At 38.9% G+C, this 14,610-nt stretch overlaps 1 protein-coding gene across 6 annotated transcripts in view; it reads right to left on the bottom strand.

The window, feature by feature from the left end:
- The window catches only part of LOC130917465 (kinase suppressor of Ras 1-like), a 76,715-nt gene that overhangs the window by 29,715 nt on the left and 32,390 nt on the right, over positions 1-14,610 (bottom strand). For all 6 annotated transcript variants that reach the window (XM_057838907.1, XM_057838908.1, XM_057838906.1 and 3 more), the window contains 2 exons: positions 7,176-7,318; positions 7,031-7,097 (listed from right to left, as the gene is read on the bottom strand). In XM_057838907.1, the coding sequence (XP_057694890.1) occupies positions 7,031-7,097; positions 7,176-7,318 (210 nt within the window). The remainder of the gene's footprint in view (positions 1-7,030; positions 7,098-7,175; positions 7,319-14,610) is intronic.

Here is a 14,610-nt window from a genome sequence, read left to right as displayed (position 1 = left end):
GCTGTACCTGAACTCACCGTGTTGGTGGCATGACAGTGAGATAGGTGCGGTGGAGATTTTACTTTCTCTTTTAATGTTGTTGTTGGCGTCAACTGCGGCGGACAGTAGGTGTGTTGTGTTGCACAAGTTCTGAAATAAAGGATTAAAACCCTGGAAGAAGACGAATAACTTATCTCATAATTGGCAGACTGGTGGAGGGAGGACCCTAACCTAACCTAACCTAACCTAACCTAACCTAACTACTTCTTCCTGCCTTCGACGGGGGTGGACGTGTTTCCTACCTGCTGCTGCAGCTATCTTCGTCAGTCTAGTCTGTCTGCTTTTTTGTATTTCCTCTTTGGATCAACTGTGCTGGTCTCTCATACGAAACAAAACGAAATTGGATCTGATTACCGTAATTTCCGGACTACAAGCCGCTACTTTTTCCCCTCATTTTGGGTCCTGTGGCGTGTGCAATGATGCAGCCAATTTGTGTATTTTTCTGACGGCCTCCAGGGGCGCTCGAGCATGGAATGTGGGAGTGAGACACGTGGAATATATATGTCGAGGGAGACGCTAGTTTGCACTATTACCGGTAGTTTAACTTTGTGCGTTGTGCATGAATAGAGGTGGCGGACCCTCGTCTTTGTGCATGAGTAGAATTGGCAGAACCTGCATCATAGAAAATGCTAGAAGAAATTAAATTGGCCATCCGAGTTGTATGGGAAGCTTTGATGACGAGCGGCGAGAGATCGTTTGCCAAGACTCGCCGCATGCGAAGAGCAGCTTTTGCACAGGTTTGCCGGGGGAGCCTGGCAGCGTGAAGCGCTGTGAAAGAGTCCGCCATCACCAACGGGGTTTCGAGGGGCCAGTCTGCTGCGTGACGAGGCGGACCGCACAGGCTGGGTGTGAATTTGCCTCATTATGGGAGACATTGAAGGCGACAGCGAAGGAGAGACTGAGTAGGTGCGTGGCGAAGTGCATCTGAGCGTCTTCATATCCGACACTGAGGGTGAAGACTTTCATGGTTTGAATGCACAGGAGGAAGATGAAGATTGCTAACAAAGACTTTTATGTTTTTATTAACCAGCACAATTAGTGCTGCACCGCCATGCTGATGCTATGTAACTTCCGTGCTGCTGCTATATAACTGCCGTGTTTGCCGGCGCTGTTTGGAACGAAAAGTTAAGGTGTGTTATTAAAATTTTGAAAACTGTGTATTTCTTTGTCAATGTCTCTTGTTACTAAGTGGGCACACGCGGCTTATAGGCAGGAGAGGCTTATGTATGTACAAAATGGTTTTTCCTTTAAAAATGTACTGGGTGAGGCTTGTAATCAGGGGCGCCCAATAGTCCAGAAATTACGGTAGTTGATCTCTAAGCGCAATTGACAAGATGTTTGCAACAAAACACGGTGCACCAGGAGAGCCGTCTTGCCCAGACAAGACCTTCGCCGCTGGATATGTGAGAGATTTATGGAATCATTGGAAGCCAGCATGTCTTACTGTCCTATCTGTGGAAGATATCGAGGATGTTTGTCTGTTTGGCGTGACGGTTGTAGGGCTCCTTCTGCTTGGCTTAGGAGGTGCCCTGCTCAACCGGAAAGTTTCCAAGACGGCAGCTTTCAAGGAAATCAACAAATTGACCACGGATCAAACGGTGCGATTCAAGGCATTGGAAGACCGCGTCGAGGCTCGGATCGAGAACTGGCTCCATGGACTCACGGTTTGGTCTGAGGAAGGATGGAGAAAAGTGGATGCTACCTTGCGCCAGGGGCAGCTGTCGGGGCAGGTGACTGAACTGTCAAGGCAGACTGTGACTATTGGCAATGACTTAAGGGAACTGAAGTCACACCTACGCCATGCGGAGCGCGAATTTGACTGAAGACCAACCGAATTTGGACATATTAAATTCTTATTCGACTTAATTCGATTATAATTTTCCTTTACCTTTCCCGAACACCCTTACCCCGCCCCTCCCTTCTCATGGAGAGAGCCGCGCAGATGGCCCTATCTCTTGCCCTTGAACTCTACCCAAGGCCGGTCACAGGACCCTGCAACTCTTTTTTTGTCAACAGACACGTACAAATACTGATACACTTGTGCAAAGACACACTCACACACAACCTCCCCCCCTCCAGTCCGCCACCGCCTTTTTCGTATTATCATTGATTCCCCTCCACCTTCCTCCAGCCATGACTGGTAGTTCTCCTTTTTTTTTTGTACAAAAAAATCCCTGCACATGACCTGTGTGTTGTGTCATACCTATATTATGTTGTATGATATATGTGTCTACTTGTAACTTGCTCCGTAATTTCTGAAGAAGAGAGAGAAGTGGCGGCGCGGAACAAAGTCTTTATACTAACTTTCATGTGTACTGGTTCAGGTGATACTCATTCAAACCTTTGTTTTCAAAAACTACTAAAGAAACATTTTGAAATCTTACAGAATAAATGTCTGGATTTTATCAACAAATTTAAATTGCAATTTTTGAACATAATTTTAACAATATTAACATACACGCATAGACTTTATAATGCATTGACGGGTCAGATCGGTCATGCACTGTGCCTCGCATTCAAGTAAGGGGCCGCCCACATCAAGAGGAGCTATTCACAAACACACATACTCAGTGAGCTAACACCGGATTTCTGTTGAAAAAGTATAAAAGCTGTGCCGCATACAAACATGAAGGATTGTCTCAGGAGTGATTTGTTCGAGGATTCAAGGTAATTATTATATTTTTCGTACTATGCATGCATTTTAAAACGTTGTGAAAAAAATCATTGGGAGAAATTAGCTGCTATGGCATTGGCATCATAGTTTGCAATATTTACGTCAAATAAATGCTAACTGCATAATTTTTTTTGTTGTTGCTTGTAACCAAGAATCGAGACTGTTTTACATCCGTATCTATAAAGAATTCGGGGATTTAAGCATTTAGTCACAAGAATTTTCACCGGAAAAGCTCAGTTTACATCAGGCAGCCGCTAGCTACATTCACTAACAGACTAGCATTGTACTTTGACATATTTACGTAAAATAAACGCTAACTGCACGTTTTGTTTTGTTTTTTTCCGCTTTTATCCAAGAATCGAGACTGTTTTATGCCCATATCTATAAAGAATTCAGGGACTTACGCATTTATTCACAAGAATTTTAACCGGAAAAGCTGTTTACATAAGGCGGCCGCGAGCTACATTCACTAATAGACTAGCATTGTACTTCATCATATTCTCGTAAAATAATTGCGAACTACACGTTTTTTTTGCTTTTAACCAAGAATCGAGACGCTTTTTCATCCATATCTATAATGAATTGTTTACATCAGGCGGCCGCGAGCTACATTCACTAATAGACTAGCATTGTACTTCATCATATTCTCGTAAAATAATTGCGAACTACACGTTTTTTTTTGCTTTTAACCAAGAATCGAGACGCTTTTTCATCCATATCTATAATGAATTGTTTACATCAGGCGGCCGCTAGCTACATTTACGAACAGACTAGCATTGTACTTTGACATATTTAAGTAACATATATGCTAACTGCACTTTTTTTTTTTTTTTATAGCTTTTAACCAAGACTCGAGACTGTTTTAAGTCCATATCTATAAAGAATTCAGGAATTGAAGCATTTATTCACAAGAATTTTCACCGGAAAAGCTCTGTTTACGTATGGCGGCCGCTAGCTACATTAACTAACATACTAGCATTGTACTTTGACATATTTAAGTAAAATAAATGCTAACTGCATGTTTTTTGTTTTTGTTTGGTTTTTTTGCTTTTAACCTAGAATCGAGACTGTTTTTTTTATTTATAGAGAATTCAGGGATTTAAGCATTTATTCACAAAAATTTTTAACGAAAAAAAGCTCTTGGTCTTTGATTCCACTCAGTCAGCTTTGACGGCGTCGCCAAAAATGCCGGCCCCTTATTTATCGGCCCTGCGCCCAGCGTCCCATCAATACATTATGATGTCTATGATGGAGCCTTCCTTCATGTAAAACACTACCACTTTTGTCCACAAGCACAGCCAAACTCAACAAAAAAATGAAATGTTTTTACTTCGATTATGATTAATGTATATGATTATCTGAAAACATGTCTGGATAGGCTGCAAGGAAAAATATTTTTAAATAAAATAATGTAGAATATATATCAATACATTTTAAATAAATACGAGTCATCAGCCAATAACACGTGGCACATTCAGTAAGTGCAAGGGGGTAAATGCAAGTCTGAACATCATGAAAATAATTCACTTAATAATGGTATGGTCAATTCTAACTTTACAACATATGGGAAGACAATCTAAAGTATGTATATAACTGAACTCATTATATAATGAAAATAAGGTTGCTTAAAAGTTGGTCGGGACAATTTAAGCATCCTGATAGGTTGGTAGTATTATGTCCTTACTGTCTAGGGATGCAACGATACAGTTAAGTTAGGGTTTGGTACGATTTTTGATATGAGAGTCACGAGTTTCGATTCGATTCAATACATTTAATTCTCTGAAACAAAAAATACAAATGTTATTCTTTTTTTTCTGTTTGTTTGTTTTTTTTAAAAATTTTGCTAACAAGCAAAAATAACAATGCCATCATATAAACAATCATTATAGTGCATAATATTTATGTGCTTACTTCTTACTGATCTGAAGAAATTTTGTATAAAAGTGCTGACAACAATTTTACTGTTTGTAAAGTGAGGCGGCCACACTGTTGATTGTTACTACTCTCTTAGCATGTATCTTTACCACATGAGAAAAACATCCTATTTGTGGTCCAAGTCCATCTGTGTTACGTACTGAATTAACAATATTTGCAGTATTATCTATAGTCACTGGTATGAATTGATTTGGCCTGCTTAACTTCCATTCAGTCATGGCGGTTTTTAATTCATCGATGTAGTATATTGACTACGCGTCCCATGATCACTCGGGGCTAATGCAGCCGATGGCACGGGACTTAGGGGATCTAACGCAGCACATCTAGGTTGCTATTTGACGATACCTAGTGTGTGCGCACGAGTGTTGTCGGGCATTAAAAAAAAGTTAACAAACGCCACAGACGTCACGTCTGCTCATTACTGCACACCAGCATTTGACAATCGACTTTCATGAACACGACGAGTTTGAAGTACAGCGCTCTTAATTTGCCACTCATTGTTCATCATGTAACCGTGAGTTGGCTCTCTGTGACCCACACTCTTAACCAGTGTTGTTAATAACGGCGTTACAAATTACAATATAACGGCGTTACTAACGGCGTTATTTTTTTCAGTAGTGGGTAATGTAATTAATTACTTTTCTCATCTTGGCAACGCCGTTACCGTTACTGAGGACGGAAAGGCATGCGTTACTATGCGTTACTATATTGGTCGAAAAGTCTGAGGGAGACGGACTCACCGAGACGACAGAGCAGAGCAGGAGTGAGGAGGAGACAAGAAAGTTGTGACGAGGAGCAAACGCGATGCTAGGTAGCTCCAATAATACATGTTGTAGCCGATAGCCTACAAACTACGCCCGCATGTTATGTTAGATATGGTAGACATGGTAGATATCACTTGTACTGTATATAGATATAGCTAGATGCAAAATGACAGACATGGCACTAAATGTGTTAGGAGACAGCCGCCATCTTAACTTTTTAAGACGGCTCTGTTTTAGAGAACCTTCCTAGCGAACCTAAGTAACTTTTTATCTAAAATACTTCTAAATCGGCAAAATCTTGACTTGAATCTATCTTTAAATGATGAAACAGTTTTAAAACTTTCATATGTCGAAAGTAGAGAGAAGGAACTAATGCAATAATGGGAGCAATTTTAACAACTTTTAACAGTTGATTCAGGGTAAAGGGTAAATTAGGGTAAAGAATTGGGCTCGGGCCAATTGTACCAAAAACCTTCACAAAAAACTTCACATAGTGTGGCCAATGTTTTTTTTTTTTTTTTCGTTTTCTTTTTTTTTTTTTGGAGGGAAAAAAAAAGAAGTAATTATCACCAATTACTTTGCCAAGTAACTAATTACTCTTACATTCAGGTAATTGAGTTACTAACGCAATTACTTTTTGGGAGAAGTAATTTCTAACTATAATTAATTACTTTTTTTCAGTAAGATTAACAACACTGCTCTTAACCTATCTGTTGTCAAAGCGAAGTTATTCGTAGCAGCCAAGTCGGCAACAATATATATTTACGTATCCGTAAAGTCAGTCTTTATTTAATATGTACGAGTGGGGATAGCATATTAGCTCACCCAAAATGCTGCCAAACTACGGATCTGTACGATACTGAAGCCGCCACGCCGCCTCCTTAAGTTTCTGTCATACCTCGCGAGCAATGATCCTCGTGCGCCACAGCTCCCACCCCTCATGCAGTTTGGGAGAGGAGTGGAGGAGGGGGGTTGCTAGCGGCAGAGTTTGTTTTTTAAGGGAAAGCTGCGCCGGACATTTTAGCGAGAGAGACGACAAAAATAAATTCAGAAAATACATTTTAGGAGCTTTTCATTTGGATCAAATGTTTTGCATATTGAATCAAAGAGGGCGTATCAAATGGTTCAATATAAAACCGAGTATTGTTGCATCCTTACTACTGTCCCTATGCAAACCTACACCCATGGTCTATTGAAACATTAGGGCCATTTAATGAATAATTGAAGTGCATATCTTACATATTGCTCCTTTCACTAAAAATATACATCCATTCATCGCAGCTGTCTGTCCTAAATGTAGGCATTCTGACTAAAGTTGAAGAAGCATGCAGTAGGTGTATAAAGGTCAAACTGAAAAGGGGAAGAAAAAATTGCTATAATAATAAACAAATCATATTCTTATTGTGTCGCATGCATTGTGCTACATATTTGTACAGCGAAGCAGTCCAGACACATGAACAAGAAGTAATAAATTACAGTGAGAACAGATGGTTTTGCCCACTAAAGTTGTCAGGGAACAAGCTAAAATATCTCCAAAAATATTATTTGATCAACTGACTAAAGATAATGTTGTACACAAAACTTCCTTGCCACACCTCCTCTTGTGGCAAGTACTGACCTGTGCGTAACAGCCAAGCCAATATCCCGCCTCACTGTCTGCGGTGAATTCTTTTGCAAAGCGATGTCTGTGAAATACACCAGCATGCACTGTGTGAGTTAACGTTACAACGAGAGATGCCTGATGTCACAACTGTGGCACTCACTGTCCAGGAAAGTCGGGGCAGCAGTTATTGTATATGGGGCTGATGCAGGGACAGCGGACAGCAAGGGTGAACGAAGGTTCAAATCCTCAAAACTGTTTCCGTTGAGCTGAATAGCAGCCAGAGTCTTGTTCTTCTTATTGGTCCTACAAAAACAGTGCAGTCTGTCAAAAGGGCTGTTGTTTCTGATGAAAACAAAAATCTCATTTTCTTTGTAAAAGACAAAATCCCAGGCTGTGAGAACATTTATTAAAGACTTTCTATTGTGTTTGTGTTCAATATTCATGTACAGACCTTTAATACAGCTAGTACAAAACAAAGTTTTGTTGAGAATCTCAAAGATGAAGGTGTTACGAACAGACAGTGGCTCATTAATTATTTTCAAAATGAATTGTGGTCTGAATGCGTGACTGTGAGTCACATCATGACCTGCAGCCCTGAATGAACAAACAAATACTCATTCAACTTATTTTCTTGTATTTATTGTTATGAAATTTTGAAATATCAATTGCTGTCTATTACAAATTCAAGGGTACAGGCTCCTTATTTTTATTTTTAAATTTAATTTACTTCTGGTAAAAGTTTGTTATGAAATTTTGAAATATCCTCAAGTTTGTTTCATTCAAATTCAGTCTATAAATTAACTAATATTAGTTGAAAAATGTCCTGAAATAATTGTTGATTGATGAAGTATTGGCACCCCTGCAATTCTGTCGGATAATGCTCAATTTCTCTCAGAAAATGATTGCAATTACAAATGCTTTGGTAGTAATATCTTCATTAATTTTGCTTGCAATGAAAAAACACAATAGAGAATGAAGAAAATCATGATCATTTTACACAAAACTCTAAAAAATGGGCCGGACAAAAGTATTGGCTCCCTCAGCCTAATACTTGGCAGCACAATCTTTAGACAAAATAACTGCGAACAACTACTTCCAATATCCATCAATGAGTTCCTTACAATGCTCTGCTGAAATTTTAGACCGTTCTTCTGTTGCTAACTGCTCCAGGTCTCTGAGATTTGAAGGGTGCCTTCTCCAAACTGCCAGTTTCAGATCTCTCCACAGGTGTTCTATGGGATTCAGGTCTGGACTCATTGCTGGGCACTTCAGAAGTCTCCAATGCTTTCTCTCAAACCATTTTCCAGTGCTTTTTGAAGTGTGTTTTGGGTCATTGTCCTGCTGGAAGACCCATGACCTCTGAGGGAGACCCAGCTTTCTCACACTGGGCCCTACATTATGCTGCAAAATTTGTTGGTAGTCTTCAGCCTTCACAATGCCATGCACACCGTCAAGCAGTCCAGTGCCAGAGGGAGCGAAGCAACCCCAAAACATCAGGGAACCTCCGCCATGTTTGACTGTAGGGACCGTGTTTTTTTCTTTGAAGGCCTCATTTTTTACCCCTGTGAACTCTATGTTGATGCTTTTACCCAAAAAGCTCTACTTTTGTCTCATCTGACCAGAGAACATTTTTCCAATACGTTTTTGGCTTTCTGAGGTAAGTTTTGGCAAACTCCAGCCTGGCTTTTTTATGTCTCCAGGTCAGAAGTGGGGTCTTCCTGGGTATCTTACCATAGAGTCCCTTTTCATTCAGAAACCGACAGATAGTACAGGTCGACACTGTTGTACCCTCGGACCGCAAGACAGCTTGAACTTGTTTGGATGTTAGTCGGGTTTCTTTATCAACCATCCGCACAATCTTTCGTTAAAATCTCTCGTGAATTTTTCTTTTCCGTCCAAATCTTGGGAGGTTAGCCACAGTGCCATGGACTTTACACTTATTGATGACACTGCGCACTGTGGACACAGGAACATTCAGGTCTTTGGAGATGGACTTGTAGCCTTGAGATTGCCCATGCTTCCTCACAATTTTGCTTCTTAAGCCCACAGACAGTTCTTTGGTCTTTTTTCTTTTCTCCATGCTCAATGTGGTACCCACAAGGACACAGGACAGAGGTTGAGTCATTTTAATCCATTTTAACTGGCTGCAAGTGTGATTTAGTTATTTCCACCACCTGTTATGTGCCACAGGTAAGTAATAGGCGCTGTTAATTACACAAATTAGAGAAGCATCCCATGATTTTTCAAAGGGTGCCAATACTTTTGTCCGGTCCATTTCTGGAGTTTGAGTAAAATGATATTGATTTTTTTTTTTTTTTTCCCATTCTCGTCTGTGTTTTTTCATTGCAAGCAAAATAAATGAAGATATTACTACCAAAGCATTTGTCATTGCAAACCTTCTCTGGGAGAGATTGAGCATTATCAGACAGAATTGCAGGGGATAAAATACTTTTGGACAGCAGTGTATGTAGTGTTTAGCTTTTGGCTTTGACATTTAATACAAGTGTCACAGTGTCAAAAATGTTTGCAGTGGAGAGCAGGAAGCCAGATCAATTAAGAAGTCATTCAAAGACATCAGACCCCAATCACATTGACACGTCGCTTGATTTTTTTCAGCGAAAACGTGCCGAATATTGCCAACAATTGTACCGCTTTGTCAGTGTTACATCAGTAAACCAGTTTACACTATTAGCATCATATGAGGTGACATACCAAGTTGCTCAGTGCAAATTAACCCCACACCATAGCAAAGGAGGGGATACTGCCTGCAGCAAAAATAAAAACTGTCCCTCTGTCCAATGATACTGTTGTTTTTGTTTTTTTAATTTTTGTTTTTTTCGGTCAAATTCTTTGCTATATTGTCCTCATGAGTTAATGTTGCTAATCAATTTAAATTTATTATTATTTATTGACTTTACTGAACCTCATTTTTCATTATCAAATGGTCAAAAAAATGTACCTTGATTGTATTTTTACAGTGTGACTTATTTTTTTATTTTATTTTTTTTAATTCTGGCAGATTTATGCACGTTAAGTCTTTTCTGTAACAAACAAAACAATGTTGATAGAGTTATACTTTATTGTAAGTTGATCTAGAGTGAAGAAAATAAGTACCGTAATTTACGGACTATAAGCTGCTACTTTTTTCTTTCATTTTGAATGCTGCGGTTTATAGTCCAGTGCGGCTTATTTGCTGATTTATTTGGTTTAATAAGGAACACTTTATTTGACAGCGGTGTCATAAGACTGTCATAAGACCATCATAACTATGACATGACACTATCATGGGCAGTACTGAATGCTTATGACGGATGTAATTAAGTGTCATCTGGCAAATAATGTCACAAACTCCATTTGTGTCCAGCTTGGATCTTTTACATCCATTCAAAAGGTAGATAATTTGCCGGATAACATTACATGACATGTGTTATAAGCATTCATTAATGCTCATGACAGTGTCATGTCATAATTATGATTGTCTAATGACAGTCTTATGGCACCACTGTCAAATAAAGTGTTACAAAATACCATAACAAGTAGTTTATGAAACATCTGGCACAGTAACTGAAGAAATATTTAGCATAGAATTTGAATTTTGATTGTTATTTACATCAGTAGCGCTGCAATGCATGCTAGGAGACATGTTGGACAACAACAGTGTTGACAGCAGGTGGCAGCAGAGGTTGACTGTCTCCCCCAAGGGAGCAGTGATGGCCAAATGACGCTCCCTGAAGCAATGAAGCTTTGCAGCCAATTGGTTTAAAACTTCATGGTGGTTCATTTGGTCTTATGACAGTTGTATGATGCCACTATCAAATAAAGGATTACCGGTTAATATTTTTGTAGTACAAGTGGGTGCTGGCTTATAGTGCAAAAGTTACGGTATTTGAACACCCTACTATTTTGCATGTTCTCCCACTCAGAAATCACAGAGGGGTCAGAAATTTTCATCGTAGGTGCAAGTCCACTGTGAGAGAGCTAATCTAAAAAGAAAAATCCAGAAATGACAATGCATGATTTTTTAAGAGTTTATTTGTGTGATACAGCTGCAAATAAATATTTGAACACCTGTCCATCAGCTAGAATTCTGACCCTGAAAGACCTGTTAGTGCGCCTAAAAGTACACATCCACTGTAATATCCTGAATCACATGCATTTGTTTGAGGTCGATATATATATATATATTTATAGCCAACTTAGTCATTTTGATAGTAGTCTAATATAGATACATACAACATGTGTTCCCTTCATTATAATGCATATATAGGGCTTTTACATTTTTGCGGCTCGAGACATATTTGTTTTTTGTTAATTTGGCTTAATATGGCTCTTTCAACATTTTGGGGTGCCAACCCCTGGCCTAGCCAGTCTCCAGACGTAAACCCAATGGAAAACCTTTGGAGGGAGCTCAAACTCTGTGTTTCTCAGCGACAGCCCAGAAACCTGACTGATGGGTGGGCCTTGATCCCTCCTGCAGTGTGTGCAAACCTGGTGAGAAACTAAAGGAAACGTTTATGCTCTGTAACTACAAACAAAGGCTACTGCATCAAATATTAACATTGCTTTTCTCAGGTGTTCAAATACTTATTTGCAACTGTATCACACAAATAAATCCTTTAAAAAAAATCATACATCTTGATTTCTGGACTTTTCTTTTTAGATTATCTCTCTCACAGTGGACATGCACCTACGGTGAAAATTTCAGACCCCTCCATGACTTCTAAGAATGAGAACTTGCAAAATAGTTGTGCTGCAACGATGAATCGATTAACTCGAGTATTCTATTAGAAAAAAAGATTAGAATTAAATTTTGCTGCTTCCAGTATTCATTTGATTAAAGCGGCGATGGAATGGTTTGTTTTGAAAGTGTTCGTATACTTTTATTGATTTGGGTGGATACACTGCCCTTTAGTCTGCCTCATTTCAGGTGGCTGAATCCAGCTGCTACCTGTTAAGACCAACATAAGCTAATTTTTGGTTTGGGCTAATGTTTTTTTAATGCATTCGTGAAGTAGTTTCTAGGTATATTTAGCCATTTTTTGTGGGAATATGTGCCTAAAGATTAGACAGACTGTGTGCAACTCCCGATTAACAAATGTTACACTAAATGCCTCCCAAAATGTCCCACACATCAATCTTAGACAGTTTAGCCTCTTGAACTATGCCACTTTAACAGAAATTGTGTCAAAATTAAAGCCCACATCATGCTGCCTTGACATCCTTCCTTCAAACTTTTTCAAAACTGTTTTTCATTGCATAGCCCCAGACATACTTCAGATTATAAATACTTCTCTCCAAACAGGAGAGTTTCCTCAGACTTTAAAAACTGCAGTAATAAAACCTCTCCTAAAAAAACCTAATCTGGATGCCTCAACCATTAGTAATCACAGGCCAATATCAAATCTGACATTCCTGGGGAAAATTATCAAAAGGGTTGTGTTCGAACAGATCCAAACTTTTATGATGCAAAACAATCTTTTTAACTCATTTCAGTCTGGATTTCGGCCACAACACAGCACCGAGACCATGCTTATCAAAGTCCTAAATGATATTCGTCGGAATACCGATGCAGGCAAATCATCTGTTCTGCTACTATTGGATCTCAGCGCCGCATTTGACACGGTTGATCACAACATACTACTCAGCAGATTGGAACAGTGGGTAGGGCTTACTGACACTATTCTTCAGTGGTTCACATCCTATTTACATGATAGGGATTTCTTTGTGTCAATCGGAAACCATCAGTCAGAACGAACCAAATTCACGTGTGGAGTCCCTCAAGGGTCAATTCTTGGACCACTCTTATTTAACATCTATATGCTTCCGTTAGCTCAGATAATGGAACAGTATGACATCTCCTATCACGCCTATTCAGATGACACACAACTGTACATTTCTGTGTCCCCACATGATTATAGTCCCTTAGTCTCCCTGAGTAAATGCATTCATCAAATCAATGAAAGGATATGCCAGAATTTTCTCCAGTTAAATGTGGAGAAGACAGAGGTGATCATTTTTGGGCCAAAAAAGGAAAGGTCAAAGATAAGCAGCCAACTTAGCACAATGTCACTTACAGCTACAAATCAAGTCAGAAACCTTGGCGTAATTATTGACTCAGAACTAAAATTTGATAGCCATCTAAAGTCCGTCACTATATCCGCTTATTACCACCTAAAAAATATAACCAGAATTAAGGGGCTTCTGACTCAACAAGACATGGAAAAACTTATGCATGCATTCATTTTCAGCAGATTGGACTATTGCAATGGTATATTTACAGGTCTTGATAAAAAATCAGTCAGGAAGCTGCAGCTAGTACAGAATGCTGCAGCCAGAGTCCTCACAAATACAAGGAAGCTGGACCACATTACACTGGTTTTGAAATCGCTACACTGGCTTCCAGTGAGTCAAAGGATAGACTATAAAATACTACTGCTCGTCTACAAAACACTTAATGGCCTTGGACCAAAATACATGCTTGACCTGTTAGATTCCTATGAGACATCTAGACCCTAAGGTCGTCTGGAACCGGTCTTCTGCATGTTCCAAGAACAAGAACCAAGCAGGGTGAGGCAGCATTTAGTTATTATGCTCCTCACCTCTGGAACAAGTTACCCGAACGTCTGAAGTATGCTCAAACTGTTAGCTCTTTTAAATCAGGGCTAAAAATGCTTTTGTTTAGCACTGCATATCCATAACTGTCTATATCTTTCAATCTACCTGCTTTCTATTCCCCTTGTGCTTATGTCCACTGCGGATTTCAATTATTATTAGTAGTAGTAGTTTTTGTTTTATTTTTATTTTTGTTTTATTTTTATTTATTTATTTTTATTCTGTAATTAAATGCGATCTTTTGTCTTGGTTTTTACGTTGTGTTGATTTAAATGTGATTTTTATGACCTTCATGTGATGTAAAGAACTTTGAATTGCCTTGTGTTGAATTGTGCTATATAAATAAATTTGCCTTGCCTTGCCTAAACCATTTGTTAAAAGCGTTGTAAAAAAAAAAAAAAAAAAAAAAAAAGTTTTTGATAACGTTTAAGCCAGCAGACTTTTGCTATGTAAGTCAGCCAATTGTTCTTTTGTTGTACATACATCCTCTTTTTTTAAAAAAAATTTTTTTTATACCGTTTGAGGCTCAGCTCAGGTATTTTGTTTTATGTTCCTTATCTGATTGCTCGATGACTAGAACTAACTAGTTCATCGATTAATCGACTACTAAAATAATCGATAGCTACAGCCCTACAAAATAGCATGGTGTTCGAATACTTATTTTCCTTGATGTATCTTAATTTTTTTCTTTCATATTAAAAAGGACACAATGCGGAGTTGTATTTATAATGATAATATTTTATATATAAATAATACTATTTATAGTGGCGGCAGGGAGTTGGGGGGGAGGGGCACGAAACGGGGGGGCGTAACAGAAAATAATTGAGAAGCACTGCTTTAGCACAAATTGTCCCCCCTGTGTTAGGTTCAAATGGCACCTTATAAAAAAATGACCCAAATATCATAATATTGTCCAAGAATGTACATGGTGTTGTATGGTCATAAAATTGGAGATTCACATTCCTGACTGTAATATGTGCAAC

Source organism: Corythoichthys intestinalis, chromosome 6 (assembly GCF_030265065.1).
Source record: "Corythoichthys intestinalis isolate RoL2023-P3 chromosome 6, ASM3026506v1, whole genome shotgun sequence".
NCBI lineage: Eukaryota > Metazoa > Chordata > Actinopteri > Syngnathiformes > Syngnathidae > Corythoichthys > Corythoichthys intestinalis.
This window is presented reverse-complemented; position numbering and strand designations above follow the sequence as displayed.